This window comes from Adiantum capillus-veneris, chromosome 22 (assembly GCF_014529385.1).
Source record: "Adiantum capillus-veneris isolate H3 chromosome 22, ASM1452938v2, whole genome shotgun sequence".
NCBI classification, from domain to species: Eukaryota; Viridiplantae; Streptophyta; class Polypodiopsida; order Polypodiales; family Pteridaceae; genus Adiantum; species Adiantum capillus-veneris.
Window position 1 is genome coordinate 72,676,776 of NC_140952.1, and position 16,466 is coordinate 72,693,241.

Below are 16,466 nucleotides of genomic sequence, written 5' to 3' on the forward strand. Positions count from 1 at the left end.
GCAGTATTTTGGAGGAAAGAGCCAAGCTTGGGTTGCTGCAGCAGCTTTTTAGTTTGAGAAATAGAAAACTGCTGAGTGTAGCTTAACTCTGCATTCCTTGCAAATATGGTTGAGGAATGTGAAAAATATGCTAAATCCCGAATGAAAAAGCGAAGCAACACTTTGTCAAAGTCGAGGGGTTCAGTGGCAATTAAATCATATAATATCTATGCCGAAAGCCATGGATGAGTGACACATCAGGAGAGGGAATAAATCTTGTTGTAAGCCAATCTTGGCGTTTGTAATTTTTGAACGCCTCTTTTCGTTGTGCAAAATTTGCCCCCACATCGCTTTCGCTGCGTAGAATCTGCTCCCAGGTTGTTTTCAATGCTCGGAATCTGCCCCCCTTGCCTTGGACATTTGACGGTTGGGCAAGGACTGCTAGTGTCCTTTCGCATGAATAATGGCTCCCAGCACTGGCTCCTGGCTCCCCGCCGATCGCCAGCTAGTCACCATTATTCATGGGAAAGGACACTAGCAGTCCTTTCCCTACATCTCAATCCTCTTTTTTAGGAAAGTTAATTTTTAAAGTTCTTGAGGAATTAGAGATACTCAAGACCTAGTAATGGTACACTTTTTCATTAGAGATAGTCAAGATCTAGTAATGCTACACTTTTTAGCAAACTACAAAGTGATATTTGCAATATTTCAAAAATATTCTGAATTTTGGTGTCTAAATTGGGGGTGGGGGTGTTTCTCTACTAGAGCATGACTCATTATTGGCTCCTCTACATGTCACTAATGTTGAGCCAAAACCCTCTTCAGTTGATATCGAACGGGCAGAGTTCCAATCTACTTGATTTGCGTTCAGAGCCAGGTTTCTTAGTGGTATTTACATGATACGAAAAAAATCATTGAAATGCGGCGAACTTCATTTAGTGACATTTGGGGAACATGTTCCTAGAAAATGGCGGTCTAACTTTTTCTTCTGTATTAAGGGCATCCTAAGAGGACTAATGGATGAAATTTCAAGCTTTAATTCCACTTTTTTTAAAGGTGAGTTGCCAGTGCAAGCTTTCAGTTGTTCTTAGAAAAAGGTGCTTAATTTTAAGTGGGACTACATGGCCTAAAGCATCAGAACTCTTGGGAGCAATTGTGGATCGTTATATAAAGCTTGTCAATTAGTGCCACTGGGCAAGTTAATGATGGAGTATTTCTTCCTTTTACTTATAAGAGGGCATTAATTAACTAAGCATTGTCTGATGTATGTGTAAGCTAATGCCAGAGTGTTGACATTTGTTTTAAAGAGCGATGTTCGATAGTGGACCACGCGCACTCTTCCTCTTATGTAGGCTATTGTGACATCTCACCTAGTTAGTGCCACTAATGCTTCTAGTCCATTGGGGGCCTTGGCTCTTAGATATTATGGCACGGAACTAGTTCTTGAAGTTGGAAGACACTAATACAATCCAAAATTGGCTCGTTATTCTCAGACATCATTTGTTCATTCGGTCTTGGATACCAAGTTACCTGATTGCAACACCAAGTACATGGCATGCATTTCAAGAAATTGAACAGACAAAGTGCATGCTGGTATTTTCAAGGCTTGAAAGAGCGTTAAATGTCTTGGGAAAAGTCGCTATTTTTGAGCTAAAGACATGCCGAAGGGGTGCACCTCAAAAAATGTTAATGTACGAGTACATTCAAATGCAGGGGTGGATTTTTATTTGAAAATACAAAAAAAAACATGATAATTTAACAAGAAAAAGGAATCATTTTATACCTTGACCACAAGGGATTTTTTAATACCATTTCAACAAACGTGATATAGATGGTATCTTATTAAGTACACCCCGCGAGAAACAGTGAGGATCGAAGAACGAAAAGCGTTAAGAACAACCATCTTCCCATCTCACATCATTGAAACGTTTATTTGAATAGACTCTGAAAGAGATGCATACAGCACCACGAGCATCCACCAATTTAAAGATTCGTGAAAACTTCTTTGCCTGTACATTCAACAAACTCTCTTCTAATTTCTTCTCAAGGCAAAAGCATTCAACAATTTGAGCAACCCTTCAAAGAGAAAAAGCTTGAAGGTAGACACACAAAAGGTCCCCATAATTGCCAAAACTGGGCACCGCATGAGCATACTAGATAGTATCCCCAAACTTCATGCATAACACAAGGAAAATAGACCAAATCTGTAAGAAGACCATACATAATGATGACCAATTAAGATGCTTGATTACCAATAAGATAGTAACCAAAAAATGTCCTCTAATTTTTCAAAATCCTGACATATTTGTTTTAAAAAAAAATCACCAAAAGTAGACTTGATCACAAAAAATAGCAAGCCTGAAGAACAATATTTGCTCCTCTACGCTGAGGTAGCACATTCTCATCTTCTTTCATCCAAAATTCAAGTTGGTTTTTCACTCTTCTTCTCTGGTTGTACTGCATCTGACACGAGAGAATCGGGCCTCCTCGCAATGACTTCGTCAATCAGCCCAAACTCCTTCGCTTCGTCTGGCGACAAAAACTTGTCTCTCTCCATGCTTTGCTCTATCAAATCAAGGCTTGCCCCTGTATGCTTCACATACAACTTATTCAGACGCGACCGCATATCCAAAATCTCACGTGCATGAATGGCAATGTCACTTGCTTGCCCACTTGCTCCTCCAGAGGGCTGATGTATCATAACACGAGCATTTGGTAAAGAGCGCCTCTCACCTGGTGCTCCGGCAGCAAGCAAAAGGGAAGCCATTGATGCAGCTTGGCCTACACACAACGTGCTTACAGGGCTTCTTATATACTGCATGGTGTCGTAAATTGCAAGACCTGCTGTTACAACCCCCCCTGGAGAGTTGATGTACAACTGAATTGGCTTTTGTGGGTTTTCGGACTCTAGATAGAGTAGCTGCGCCACAATCAAAGAAGATGTATCATCTACGATGGGCCCATTTATGCAAACAATACGCTCTTTCAAAAGGCGGGAGAAGATGTCGTAGGCTCTTTCCCCGCGTGGCGAATGCTCAATCACAATAGGAATCAACCCAAAGCTTCTTCTGATATGTTGATTTGTACCTGCTGAGGGAAGAGAATTGGACAAAGGGCCGTTGCTAACTTGCCGCCACAATGAGGTAAGCCTTGATGTCTTCATACTTTCTTGTGATGATGAGCTTCTACTCGAGTCGATCAAGAGCTGAAACAGCTGCAAAGATGGCATCATAAACATTAAAAGTTGCCGAAGACTTCTCTGTATATTGTCGTAATCGATTTTAAGTGACTAATTGGGGCTTCAACGTGGCATTTGCAAAAAACAAAGAACCTGACAATCATACAACCAGCATGAAGCATAAGCTCCATTGCATGTATGATTGCATTCTGACATAGACAAGAGCCCAAATGAAGGGCACTGAGTTGAGGGAAAAATACACAACACATTCCGACAGAAATGACCAAGGAAATGAAGCAAACGATGTCCGGCAGCGCCAAGAAAATGCAAGGCAAAGCACGCTGAATTGGAGCTGTTTACTTTGTTTGCCAAAGTAAAGCAGGCGCTCCATTCGAAACATTTCTCATGCACTATACTTAGGTCCAACAGAGATAGCTAGCTTTCAAAATGCACAACAGAGAATTAAAGAGAGTCTGTTTTGTGCCATCGCTGCGTCTCTGCGCGGCTAGGTTTGGTGTCGGTTTTTCATGAGTACCCCCGATCAAGCCCGCAAAGCGCATGCTATGCTGCCCACCACAGAGAGAAAACCCAGGAAAGAAGGAGAAGAGCAGAAGTGAAACCTGAAGAGGGGCTGACTGCAGCACGTACTTGTCTTCCCCATCGCTCGAGCACGCGTAGAACTGGGATGACGTTCTGAGATCGATTCGCGTATGTCTAGCAATTCTATACGTTGGACAGTCTTAAAATTAGAGACGATACACCCCATTCTACTGCGCGGACAAAAAATGTGCCGTTTGTCAACATGGCAAGGTAAAGTAAGTATTTAGTTCAACTGTTGCACGTGCCCAACATTACAAAGAACTTAGTGTGGGCAAATAGTTAAGCAGGGTCTCCAAGTCAGGCTCAAGTCTGATGGCTTTCATGTAAATGAATACAAAAAGAATGGAAAGCTCATTGCACAAGGCAAAAAGGTGGGCGTAAACGTACCAGAGATGAAAGCTATCATCGTTGAACAAGGGTCAAGAGTTGTTACAGATATTGACATTTGACATAAGTGTATTGAACATGCAAATGTGCAAAGGCTGAAAACTATGCAGAGTCAAGAGCTTGTGATAGGTTTGCCGGTGTTTAAGATGGTTGAAATACATAAGGTTTATGAGGCTTGTCAATTTGGAAAGTAGGCAAAAGCGTGAGCTCTTCATGAAAAGCATGTAAGCAAAAATGTTTGGAGATACTGCATTTTGATGTATAAAGTTTTGCAAAGATTGTATCTATACGTGGATGTAGTTTTTATGCTACCTTCATTGATGTTCATACACGGTATGGAAGTATTTCATGAAGGAGAACAAACCTTTAAGGCTATGACTGAAAAACATATAGAAAATTATGTGTAGTGCCTGAAGTTAGATGGAGGGGGAGAGTACTCTCCAATGAGTTTAGTACTTTCTTGAGAAAAATTGGAATTCAAAGGGTCAATCTTCATGCAGGTATACTTTGTAGAAAAATGATGTTATTTAGCAAAAGAACATGCCCATTGTAGAAGTTGCAAGGGAAATGATGAATGAAAAGAATATGTCTCATTGTTATTGGGCTGAGGTAGCTTCTAAGGCTATTTGTGTTGGGTTTGTGGCCTTTGGCGTAACGCCGACACCTTGTGTGAGAACCGTCTCTTGTACAGTAAAGCAGTCCAATAATCAAGCAAGCATGTGAGGACACATGGCTTATCACTTGTGGCAGATGAGTTGCACAAGAGTCCAAATTTCCATCCTAGTCATCACGGCTTTTCCACACTTTATGGAGCCACTCTTGACCTTTGGAGAGTTGCCCCTTGACGCTTGGGATGAGGCACATGCAATCCTTGAGAGGTACATCTAATTACGAGCATCTACTATATAAGTAGTCAGTTTCTTGTACACATTTTAACCTCAATTATCATTGTATGCATCTTGTCAGTTTATCATGATCAAGTTAAGTTTTGAGTCTACACACACACACACACACTCTCTCTCTCTCTCTGTCATAAAATATAATATCTAACTTTACCAAATGATTTTCTCATATTAAACTGATCACTTAATATGGGAAGATAAAAGGGTAACAAGAGTTAGTATATATATATATGTGCTTCTAGACCTATCTTAACAGGGGACCGAAAGGAGAAATGGTTGCATCTCAATAGGGGTCCAAAAGGAGACAGTCTATGTTAGCAGCGGCTAACACAGGCTACACCGAATATGCATCAAGCGGGAGATGTATTATGGTTGTGCATAATATTTCCAACTCACTTTGTATACGTCTTGGGCTCATTGGGAGTTCCAAAGTTGTATATGCTAGTTAGAGGGCTCAAGCTTAAACCCATAGTAGAAGGGATTGTGGTGAAAGCCTTTATGCAAGGAGGCTTCATTCTTCAGTATCCACTCTTGAGGATTCACTTTTGAGAGCTCTCTCTCTCTCTCTCTCTCTCTCTCTCTCTCTCTCTCTCGTATTGTTCTATGGATGGCTTAGCCTTGAGCTTGATGCCCATGCTTAAGAGGCTAGTACTAATCCATTGTAATTAGTGTAAGCTATTCTTGATTAATCTAATTCCTATTTCACTCATTAGTCTCATCTTCTCTATATTTCATTATGTCCTGAGGTAGTATTACATTCTCATTATTCTAGATTTGAGAGAGGTATGTACTTCTGCTTTGATCTTAACTCTCTTCTTCAATTATTTGATTACTTCTCTAATTATCTTGATTAGTGTACTGTGTGTGTGCACTCTTGGTCATGTCATTAGAGTTTGTGTCTAATTGTGTGCTTAAGTGTGTGGAGGTTTAAGAACCTTGAGCTCAATGCCACTTGTGTGTGATGTGATTAGAGCACCTTGGTTGGCATGTAATGATTGGGGAAGCCAACATCAATGCAATTAGCGTGTGTTTTGATCATGGATGCTTGTGTTGACTGTGTTCTTGTGACTCCATAAGATTGGCAAGTTGGACTCCGGTGGACTTGATGTGTGTAGGAGTTGATTGATTAGTGATTAGAGTATGATTAGAGTTAGTCTTGCCATGGCTAATCCCTACTTGGATTGGTGAGGTATCATTTTGAATCCTATATTTCTATTTCTACTTGCATTGGTGAGGTATTCTCTTGAATCCTCTATTTCTATTCATCCGATGCTCGTGCTTCCATGCCCTAGCCGGGTTTCCGATCCACGGATTTGATAATTTTGTGTGGGTTGCGATTAGGTCGTTGCTACAATGCCTCCCAATAGTCTACCAAAGAGCAATGTGCAATAAGTGCTTCTAGATTTACCGCAGCAAGGGACCAAGAGGAGAGATGGTTACATCTCAAAAGGGGTCCAGACGGAGGTAGTCTATCAGAGAGCAACGTGCATCTAATGGAGCTTAAAAGACCTTAAGGTTAGCTTCATTAAAGACCTCCAAAAGTTAGTGTTAAAAAGTCCTTTGACCTTACACAAGCTAGGGCTAACCTCGAGGAATCGTACCCAAGCATGAGGTGCTAAGACGCTTAAAGTGGCTGTGGGAACCTTGCCCAAAACTTGAGGTGATTTTTCTGCTTAAATGACCAAGGCTTTTGAAATGTTAAATTCAAAGATAAATTCTCAGAGGCATGAACCGTCCATGCTTGAGTGACTAAGGTTTGAAGTATTCAATTCAAAACAAATGACTTAAGAAGCATAAAAGACACATGCTTGCTTGATTGACTAAGTCCTTGAAGTATTCAATTCAACCAAATGACTTAATAAGCATAAAAGACACATATTCAAATGATCCTCTACATGTGGCCCCCATGATGTGCTTGAATGCTATTTGTTAGGTTTTAAAGGGGTCCAATGAGAATTTAGATACATAAAAAAAATAATTAAGTTCTTTCTCTCAAAGAGGAAAAAGAGGACACATGTCCAAATGAAATAATAAAATAATACAAGAGAGAGAGAGAGAGTGTGTGTTTGTGTGTGTGTGTGTGTGTGAGAGAGAGAGAGAGAGAGAGAGAGAGAGAGAGAGAGAGAGAGGTGTGTGGACCAAGCATGAGAGGGAGATATACTCCCCTCCCCCCCCCCACACACACACACATTCTCTCATTATGTGGAGTGCAAAGTGCAAGAGCCCCATCTCCTTCTCAAAGCTTGTTGAAGTGGAGAGTCTACACCAACACTCTTGGCTATGGAATGCAAATCCAACCAAGAGCCATGTTTCAATGCTTAAGATTACCATCTTCTTCATCTTCATTACTATTCTATTATGCTATGCTAAGCAAGAAGAGTGATGATAAGTGAGGAACTATTTCTTTCTCCTATGGAATGTTTCTTCTTCCTCTTCCCTACCCTCATTCCCCGCTAGCTCTCTTCACCTTCGAAGGTGTTTGAGGCCTTGGGAATGAGTCTTGGGATAGTTAATGCTTTTTGCAAAGTTTATGTTATGCTCGTGATGCATGAAGCTTTCCATCTTCATAGCATCACCAAGGTCACAAGGAACACAAATATTGTATTGTAACAAAGTCTCTCTTGATGGGAGAACCTATAATACAAACGCATTTTAAAGGGGGGACCGGCTCCAAGTAAATCTGGTCCTCAACTATTGTCATGTTATCTAATACTCTCTCTCTTGCAAAAGTATTGTTCGTGCCAAGTTAAATACGTACTATGTTCATGTTGCTACCATCAATTAAGTTCACCCTCTATGTTCTCAAAGTGATCTCACAAAAATGCTCACTCTAATTCTCTTAATTCCGCTATTCTCAAAGTTCATAGTCCATTTTCATTACACACATACACACACACACACGCACTCTCTCTCTCTCTCTCTCTCTCTCTCTCTCTCTCTCTTCTCTAATTACTAGTGTAATTAAGCAATGCTATCACCATGAATGCTAGTCTTGTCGATCCACCCTAGCCCAACAAGTGGTATCAGAGCTTGGGCGAGATTAGCATTCTCTATAGGTTAGAATCAACTAGTGAGATATGCAATCAAGAGAGATCAATTCTATGTGAGGGCATGTCCTTGGTAGACCCAAGAGGCCACTGCCTTCCATGGATTAGGCAAACTTGATGAGGAAGCATTAGTTTTTCATTAGATTGCATTTAGTATTGATTTTACATTTTTTGCTCCCCTAATTACCCTCTACCTTAAGCCTCGAATCATTATCATGATTGCCTTTAGTTGTGCTTGATATTGAGTCGATCCGATTGGAGTTCGAGCTCAAGAAACCCCTTTGTCATGCTTGACAAATTTGGTTTGTGCTCAACCAATTAACTCAATTCAATTGCATGTGTGCATAGCAATCTTCAAGCCCTCTCCCATGAGTCCTCAAACTCTGCAAACCGACATCGGGAGCTCCCTCAAAGCCATCACCATTGTTATGCTATTTTAAGGTGTGTGTGCGCTTTTGTGCGTGCGTGCGTGCGTGTTCACTCTGACGAGGACAGGACATGTATTGCTTTTTTGGATTTCCCCACATGCGAACGCATTTACCATAGTGGGTTGACCACTATAAATAGTGTGGAGGTCGTGGGTTCAAGTGGCATGTGGGTGGACTTCAGCACTAGTGCTCAACCAGATTTCAATTTTTTTTTAGGTCCGCTAGGGATTGCTTCCATGCAAGCGCGATTTTTCTAGCCTATGACACCAAAACCTCTTCAAATTGTATTTTTGGGCTCATTTCGACTCCAGGAGCATTCTCGCCCGTAGAAGATGCTTTGGACTGTCCCAGCAGAGCGTCTGTTCCCACGGCCCTATTAGTCAGCACACCCCAAGCAAGGGGCAGTGTCCCGCGCGTAGTAGGTGCTTCAAAGCACTAAATCCCAACAAGGGTCAACTCCCACCAACGTCCTACGAGAAGTTCACCACAGCAGCAGTGAAGCCATATTTAAAGCACTCTTGCATATAACTTTTCCTATCAAAGAAGAAATTTTTCTCGAGCCTCAACTTCAACCTCATTCTAAGGCTTCTTCGTGGCATCAAGGTAGCATCCAACAAAGAGTTCAAAGGAGTCTTCTTGGGTGAGTTTACAAGGCATCAATTTCCTAAGGGTTCAAATTTTCTCTCACTATTGTAATATTAAAGCTAAATCGTTTGCATCCAAGCACAATGACAAAAGAAATGTATGTCTACACATTCATCATTCAGGACAATTTTTGTGCTTGTACGGAGTACAAACAATGGCTTTGGATTAAATATCCAAATGCTAAGATTGCTCCAAGGCACATTGAGAGAGAAACATGGTAAAAGCAATCTGTAAGGGAAGGAACACTGCAAATCTACATTGCATCTAGTTTTTTATTTCCAATTTTGCATTTAGATTTTCATGCAATAAAAGTGACAAGAACTGCGATGAGCCTAGAGATTTCAAGGATTGCTGGATTTTTAAAGCATGTAGTAGAATTAACAACATCCAGACTGCAGCACTGTCGAAGAGATGGAAATAAATCCAGTGGCTCGTGAATTGGTAGTGACAATGGCGACCTACTTCTAGTCTACGTGACTACTCGAGTCTGTGGGACTACCTAGTCTGTGTGACTACTAGCTTGTGTGGCATTGAGTCGGTCACTCGTCTAGACCAAAATCCAAGGGGAGGATTGTTGGGTTTGTGGCCTTTGGCGTAACGCCGACAGCTTGTGTGAGAACCGTCTCTTGTACAATAAGCAGTCCTCTAAGCAAGCAAGCATGTGAGGGCATGTAACATTTAATGCCCTAAAAACTTGTGTGTAGCGGAAATTAGCATGAACATAGTGGGCATTTCATTAGAATAGATTCCTAATGAGAATTACAAGAGTGCTTGGGTGGAGAGAGCAACAAAAAGCATAACACCTAGTTAGATAGCATGAACAATACTTTCAAAAGAGAGAGAAATTAAGCTATTGACAACAGTTGAGGACCGGATTTGCATGGAGCCGGTCCCCCCTCCAAAAGGCTTTGTATTATGGTTTCTCCCATCAAGAGAGACATTGTACAATACAATTCTTTGTGTTCCTTCAAGACTAGCTAGTGCAATGAAGATGAAAGCTTCATGCACTAAGCAAAAAACTTAGCAAACACAACATCAATTATCCCCGGTCTCAGACCCAAGACCTCACACACCTTCAAAGATGGTGAGAGCTAGCAGGGTATGAGAGTAGATTGAGAGGAAGAAGGAGTATCTTACGAGAAAGATGTACATCTCCTCACATAATCACTCATATTAGCATAGCTTAGCTTAGTAATTAGCATGGTCGAGGAGATGAGCATGCATTGAAGCTTGGCTCTTGGTTGGATTTGCATCACAAAGCCGAGAGTTGTTGGTGTAGGCCTCCCTTCTCACAAGCTTGGAGTAGGTGGTAGGCTTTCCATTAAAGCTTGAGAAGGAGAGAGAGTCTTCTTTACTTCACACATGAGATTGTGTGAGTATGTGTGTGATAATGCATTGCAAAAATCAGCCCCCTCTCTCTCTTGGGCGACCCCTCTTGCTATTTGCTCTTGCTATTCTCTCATTGGACCTCCCTAGGGCTAGCCAATGACAATTAAGCAGCATAAGTGATAGCCTTCTGACATGTGTCCCCCTTTCCCCTTTTGTGAGAGCTTTAGGTAATTTAATAATTCAACTAAACTCTCATTGGACCCCTTTGCCTCCTGGCCGATAGGAATCAGGCAAGCCATTGGGTTGCTCATTGGACCCCTTGGGAGACTGTCCAATAGTCTTCTAGAGGACTTAATTCTCATTGGTTCTTTTATTAAGTGTTTTTTAAATTAATTAAACTAGATTTACTCTAGCCTAATTCTCATTGGTCCACCTCCAAGGCCATCCAATAGGAATTGGGTACACCTTGTGGGCATCTGGCCTAGGGAGCTGACATGTGTCCCTCATTCCCTTTGGGTAAAGGGAGCTTGTGTGTGTGTGTGTGTGTGTGTGTGTGGCTTTCTCTCTCATCCCCTACATGCAAGGCTCGCCCCCTCCTAAGTAGGGATTGTAAAGACTTTTTTGTACACACACAAAGCATCCAATTCCCCTATGGTTGACCTTTGGACACAACCTTTGAATTTTGGAACCTTAGCATTTTGGAAGTCTTAATGGGCTGAACCTTAGGGTCTTTTTAGCCCATTGTTGCACATGGATCTTTTGCAGATGGCCCCCCCTTTGGATCCCTATTTTCCCTCCTTTGGATCCCTACTATGGCCAGTCTGCTAGCTTAACCAATATTCTAGCTTTTTCTCCCCTGACACTTCCCCATATTAAATGATCAGTTTAACATGAGAAAATCATTTAGGAGAATTAGATATTGATTATTATGACATTACCTCTCTCTTGAAATCATAGTTGTCCTCGACTATGGTGTAGAGAAGTTAAAGCATATTCATGAGTCCTTTTCTTAGCGGGTAGAGGATCCCTATGTTACCCTACGACATCATTCCACAATGGATGACTAGTCCATTTGGTGCTTGAGAGCCTGAGGCTGCCGCAAGCATGCCTGCACATTAATCCTATCAATCTTCCATAGTAGAGTGACAAGCTCTACTTGGTGTTTGGGAGACGTCGTCTCCGTAAACTTGATCTAAGCATGCATACTACTTCATTTTTGTGCACAATAAAGAAAAAGAGAGTCTTATAAGACAAAAACTTTGTTCATTTTAACATTTTGTACATTTGCTTACTCTTGGGAAGCATTGTAAGCATTGACAAGGTTTAGGTTATCCTTTAAGTGTATGCCTTGAATCCATCTAGCATCTTCAAAAGGATAATTCTTAAACTTAATAAGATATCGTCGGATAGTATTACCGCCTCTTAGTACCTTGTCTTCATGTCGGAGAATGGACTTAGGCTGCAGCACCTCCTCTTGGTCCTCGATCTCCGGTGGGTCTTCAATAGTTGGTTCTTGAGGTGGCTCTCCTTTGTAAGGCTTTAATAGGCTCACATGGAAAGCATTGTGTATGAGCCAATGATTGGGAAACTTGAGTTGATAGGCCATCTCATTGATTGGCCTAAGAATCTGGACGGGACCATAGTACCTTTTTGCTAGTTTAGCATAGTACTTTTGGTGTCCTGTAGGATTCTTGCCCGTCGTGTGCCTTAATCGAGCCTTGGGAAACTTTAATAAGACCCAATCATTTTCCTTAAAGGTTTGGGCTCTTCTATGCTTGTCAGCAGTAACAGCCTTTTGCCTTTGCTGTGAGATAGAGATAGCATCCTTAATCTTTTGAAAGGATTCTTGTAGGTCCCGGTTATACTCATCTGCAGTGAAGATCTTCCCATGTACCTTAAGTAGCAAGAGACTTTTTGATCTTCCCTCAATTACCTCGAAAGGTGCTTTTTCCGTGGAAGTATGTACAGTGTTATTGTAAGCATACTCCACTAAGGGTAAGTACTTCTCCCATTGGGATCTTTGATCTACTTCCGTTACATAGGCTTTTAGTAGATCAAGAATGATTAGGTTAGCTATTTCACTTTGGCCATCCGTTTGTGGATAGGCCGAAGAGAAGTTTAGCCTTGTCCCTAAATTCTCAAAGAGACCCTTCCAGAAATTACTGGTCATTCAGGATCTCTATCCGACACTATGGACATTGGCAAGCCATGGTACTTGAAAATTTGTGAAATGAAAAGGGTTGCCATTTGATGGGCTTTGATAGTCTTTTTGACAGGTATAAAATGAGCTTGTTTACTGAACCTGTCTACTATCGTCCATATTCCCGTATTTCCATGGATAGACTTAGGCAATCCAAAGATAAAATCCATGGATATTCTCTCCCATGGTGAATTAGGGATTGGCAAGGGTTGAAGCAATCCAAGTTGCTTCCCTCTATCAAATTTTGTCTTTTGGCATACCACACATTTAGAAACATACTCTTGTATGTTCACTTTCATGGTAGGCCAATAGAAATATGTTTCAATTCCCTTTAAGGTAGACTGAATCCCTCTATGCCCCGCATAAGGTGGAGCATGAGATTCATACATTAGTTTCTCACGTAGTGAGTTAGTAACACATAGTCTATTGCCATAGAAAAGATAACCATCTTGTAAAGTAAATGGTTCTTCTTTCTTCCCTAATGCAAGGGATGAAATCACATCTCTAAAATCAGGATCAATAGCGTACTCATCTATTATTGAAGATAGATCATTGTGAGTTGCTATGGAAACCGCATTCACTCTCGACCGTCTTGAGAGTGCATCAGCTACTTGATTATGCTTGCCAGCAATGTGGGCAATATGAAAATGAAATCGCGAAAGGAAATTTGTCCACCTCATTTGTTTGTCGGAGAGCTTGGTCTGTGTCATGAAGTACTTAAGACTTTGGTGATCCGTTCGTCGCAGAATGAAAGGAGTCCCCAATAAATAGTGCTTCGATGAGTCTAAGGCATGTAGAACTGCAAGGAGTTCCTTTTCATATATGCCTAGAGCTTGCTCAACAGGGTTGAGCCTTCGACTTTCATAGCCTATGGCGTGCCCTTCTTGAAGCAAAACAGCTCCAAGGCAATCACCACAAGCATCACATTGGACCTCAAATGGTTTTGAGAGATCCGGTAGTGTAAGCACAGGTTGAGAGATAAGCTTTTCTTTAAGCTTTTTGAAAGAATTGTTCTCCTTAGCAGACCATGTATAGCTAACGCTTTTCTTTGTTAGGTCATGTAATGGTCCCGCAATTTGTGAGAACTTTTCTATGAAGCGTCTATAGTATGCACACATACCTATAAAGCTTCTTAGTTCATGAAGATTCTCTGGTTTAGGCCATTCTTTTATTACCTCTAACTTTGATAGATCCATTTGGATGCCATCTTGAGAGATACTATAACCTAAATATTGAATCTCTTGCGAGAAAAATTCACTTTTCTTTCGATTCAAAGAACACTCCAGTGAAGGTTCGATGAGGCCTGAACAGCTTCTCCATCAAGCGATTGAATGTGGCTGGTGCATTGGTCAAGCCAAAAGGCATGACAATGTATTCGTAAAGACCAAATGTGGTGCGAAATGCGGTCTTTACAATGTCTTGATCAACTATCCTTATTTGATGATAGCCACTTTTTAGGTCAATCCTATTGAAGTAGGTCGATCCTTGTAGCTTATCAAATAGGTCTTCTACCCATGGAACGGGAAACCTATTCTTGATAGTGATCCTATTTAGTGCTCTATAGTCAACACACATACGATATGTGCCGTCTTTCTTTTGCACTAATAGCACAGGTGAGCAAAATGGAGATGAGCTAGGCCTAACCATGCCCTTCTCAACTAACTCATGCACTTGCCGCATAATCTCCTCTTGTTGAGCTTGAGAAACTCTATAAGGAGGTTTGTTAGGCGGTGAACTTCTTGGAAGAAGTTCAATTGCATGGTCATCATTACCTCGTTTAGGAGGTAGCTCACAAGGGATGTCGTCAATAAAAACATCTTGAAACCCCTTGAGAAAATTGGATAACTCTAATTCCTTTTGGTTGCTTTTATTTTCTTTTTCTAAAGCATTAGGTTCATTTTGAGAATCTTTAACAAAAATCATGTACACGGAAATAGAGCTCTTTATTGACTTGTTGAAAGCTGGTGTATGTACAATGGGGATAGTGTTACGCATTTCCTTAGCATCTATATACATGTATTTTTCCCTGAACTTAAAGGAGATTCTCCTTTTAGGGAATTTAACATTGGCAGCCAGGCGATCAAACCATGGTGTCCCTAGGATTACATCCTCATGCTTGAGAGGAGAGATAAAGGAGTCCTCTTTGTCCACATAGCTTTGGACATGAAGCCTCAATTTCCCGATTAAGGGAGTGACTGAAGCTTCTTGCCCCTTGAAAGCACTGTCTGCAGGTAGGACATCTCCCATCTCGTAGGCTTGTATGCCTAGCTTGGTGGCCAACTCTATAGATATAAAATTGTGATTAGAACCATGGTCAAAGAGAATAAAAGCATCATGTTCTCTTACCTTTCCCCAAGCATGGCATAGAGGAGATCCTTTGTGGTGAGTTTGGTGAGTCTCCTCCTCTTGGATTTCAACCAAGGTAGCTCTGGGAGGATCTTGGCGGATGTTCTTTTGGGGTCAAGCGCGGTACGCATGCCCTTGTTCGCCGCACTTGAAACACCGGTTATCCTTACGAGAATGCTCAAGCTCTTTAGGAGAGAGTTTGTTTTTACCTTTGTAAACTCCCTTCTCTTTAGCTTTAATGGAGTTGCCCTTAGGAGACTTTTGGACATTGTCCTTCCCCTTAGGCTCGTTGGAACCCTTGTTTTCCGTGGCTTATTATTTCTTTTAGCCCCCGTTCGAAAATTGATTCGAGAGGCCACAATAGTATGGTGTATTACGGCCGATATGGTACGTGGCCTTTGGGAGTTGACATACTCCACCATTTCTTCGGTTAAGCCCTCACAAAATTGTTGCTTTTGCTCTCCAAAATCCAACTTTTTGAAGACAGTGGCTTTAAGTTGTAGGTCCCAAAACTTGTCTACATATTTGTGGATGGATTCATAGGGAGAGAGCTTTAAGCTTCACCATTCGGTGAGTACTTTGTCTTTGGCATCGGTGGCCAAAAACTGCTTCATAATGGAAGCTCTTAAAGCTTTCCATGTTCGTGGAGCTTCACCGTTGGCTCGTAGGCTAGACCACCATTGCCTGGCGGACTTTTGAAAGTGCATAGCTACATGGCGTAGCTAAGAGGACACCGTGAAGCCCTCATCTCCAAACGCCGCATCAAACTGTTGGATAAAGGCCAAGACTTTGTCTATAGCACCAAAGGTGCCATCATAGGTAAGGAAAGAGATGCTCTTCCCTCCCTCTTTGAACTTCTTGAGCTTGGACGACCTCTTCCATGCGGCATAGGATTTCCTATGGCCTCTTCTTTTTGATGGTTCAAAGGTTGCACCATCACTTTCGTCAGAAGGTGAAGAATTTGAGGAAGGTGCACTACAAGAGGCTATTCATATTAGCGACGCTCACACAGCGACGCTCAAAAAAAAAAATCCCGGCGTCGCTATGAGCGTCGCTATAAGCGTCGCAAATTTACAAGTAAATTTGTGACGCTCATAGCGGCGCCGACTGGGCTAAAAAAATAACAGAGAGCGTCCAAAAACTCAGATCTCAGATCTGAGTTTTTCGGAGCCCTCAAGCAAGGAGCAGGTAACGCTCTCCCTCTCTCTCTCTCTCTCTTTCTTCTCCACACACACACACACACACACACACACACACACACACACACACGAGGAGAGGAAGGAGAGCCAGGTATGCTCCTTCCCTCTCCTCACTCTCATGTTCCCTTCCCCTCTTTCTCTCTCCCTCTCTCTCTCTCTCACACACACATACACACACATAGTGTTTTTGAGAGAGAGAGAGAGAGAGAGAGAGAGAGAGAGAGAG

General features: G+C 41.7%; 1 protein-coding gene across 1 annotated transcript; it reads right to left on the bottom strand.

Moving 5' to 3' along the window:
• Positions 1-2,184: 2,184 nt before the first annotated feature.
• Positions 2,185-3,933, bottom strand: NCLPP7 (nuclear-encoded CLP protease P7). The gene is made up of 2 exons (XM_086495177.1): positions 3,778-3,933; positions 2,185-3,193 (listed from the first exon to the last, which is right to left on the bottom strand). The coding sequence occupies exon 2, from the start codon at positions 3,140-3,142 to the stop codon at positions 2,402-2,404; it is 741 nt and encodes a 246-aa protein (XP_086351303.1). The 5' UTR covers positions 3,143-3,193; positions 3,778-3,933; the 3' UTR covers positions 2,185-2,401.
• Between the last annotated feature and the right edge of the window lie 12,533 nt (positions 3,934-16,466).

Bases quoted from the DNA above. Each gene is read 5' to 3' on its own strand.
- NCLPP7 (XM_086495177.1), bottom strand. From the start codon at position 3,142: ATGAAGACATCAAGGCTTACCTCATTGTGGCGGCAAGTTAGCAACGGC.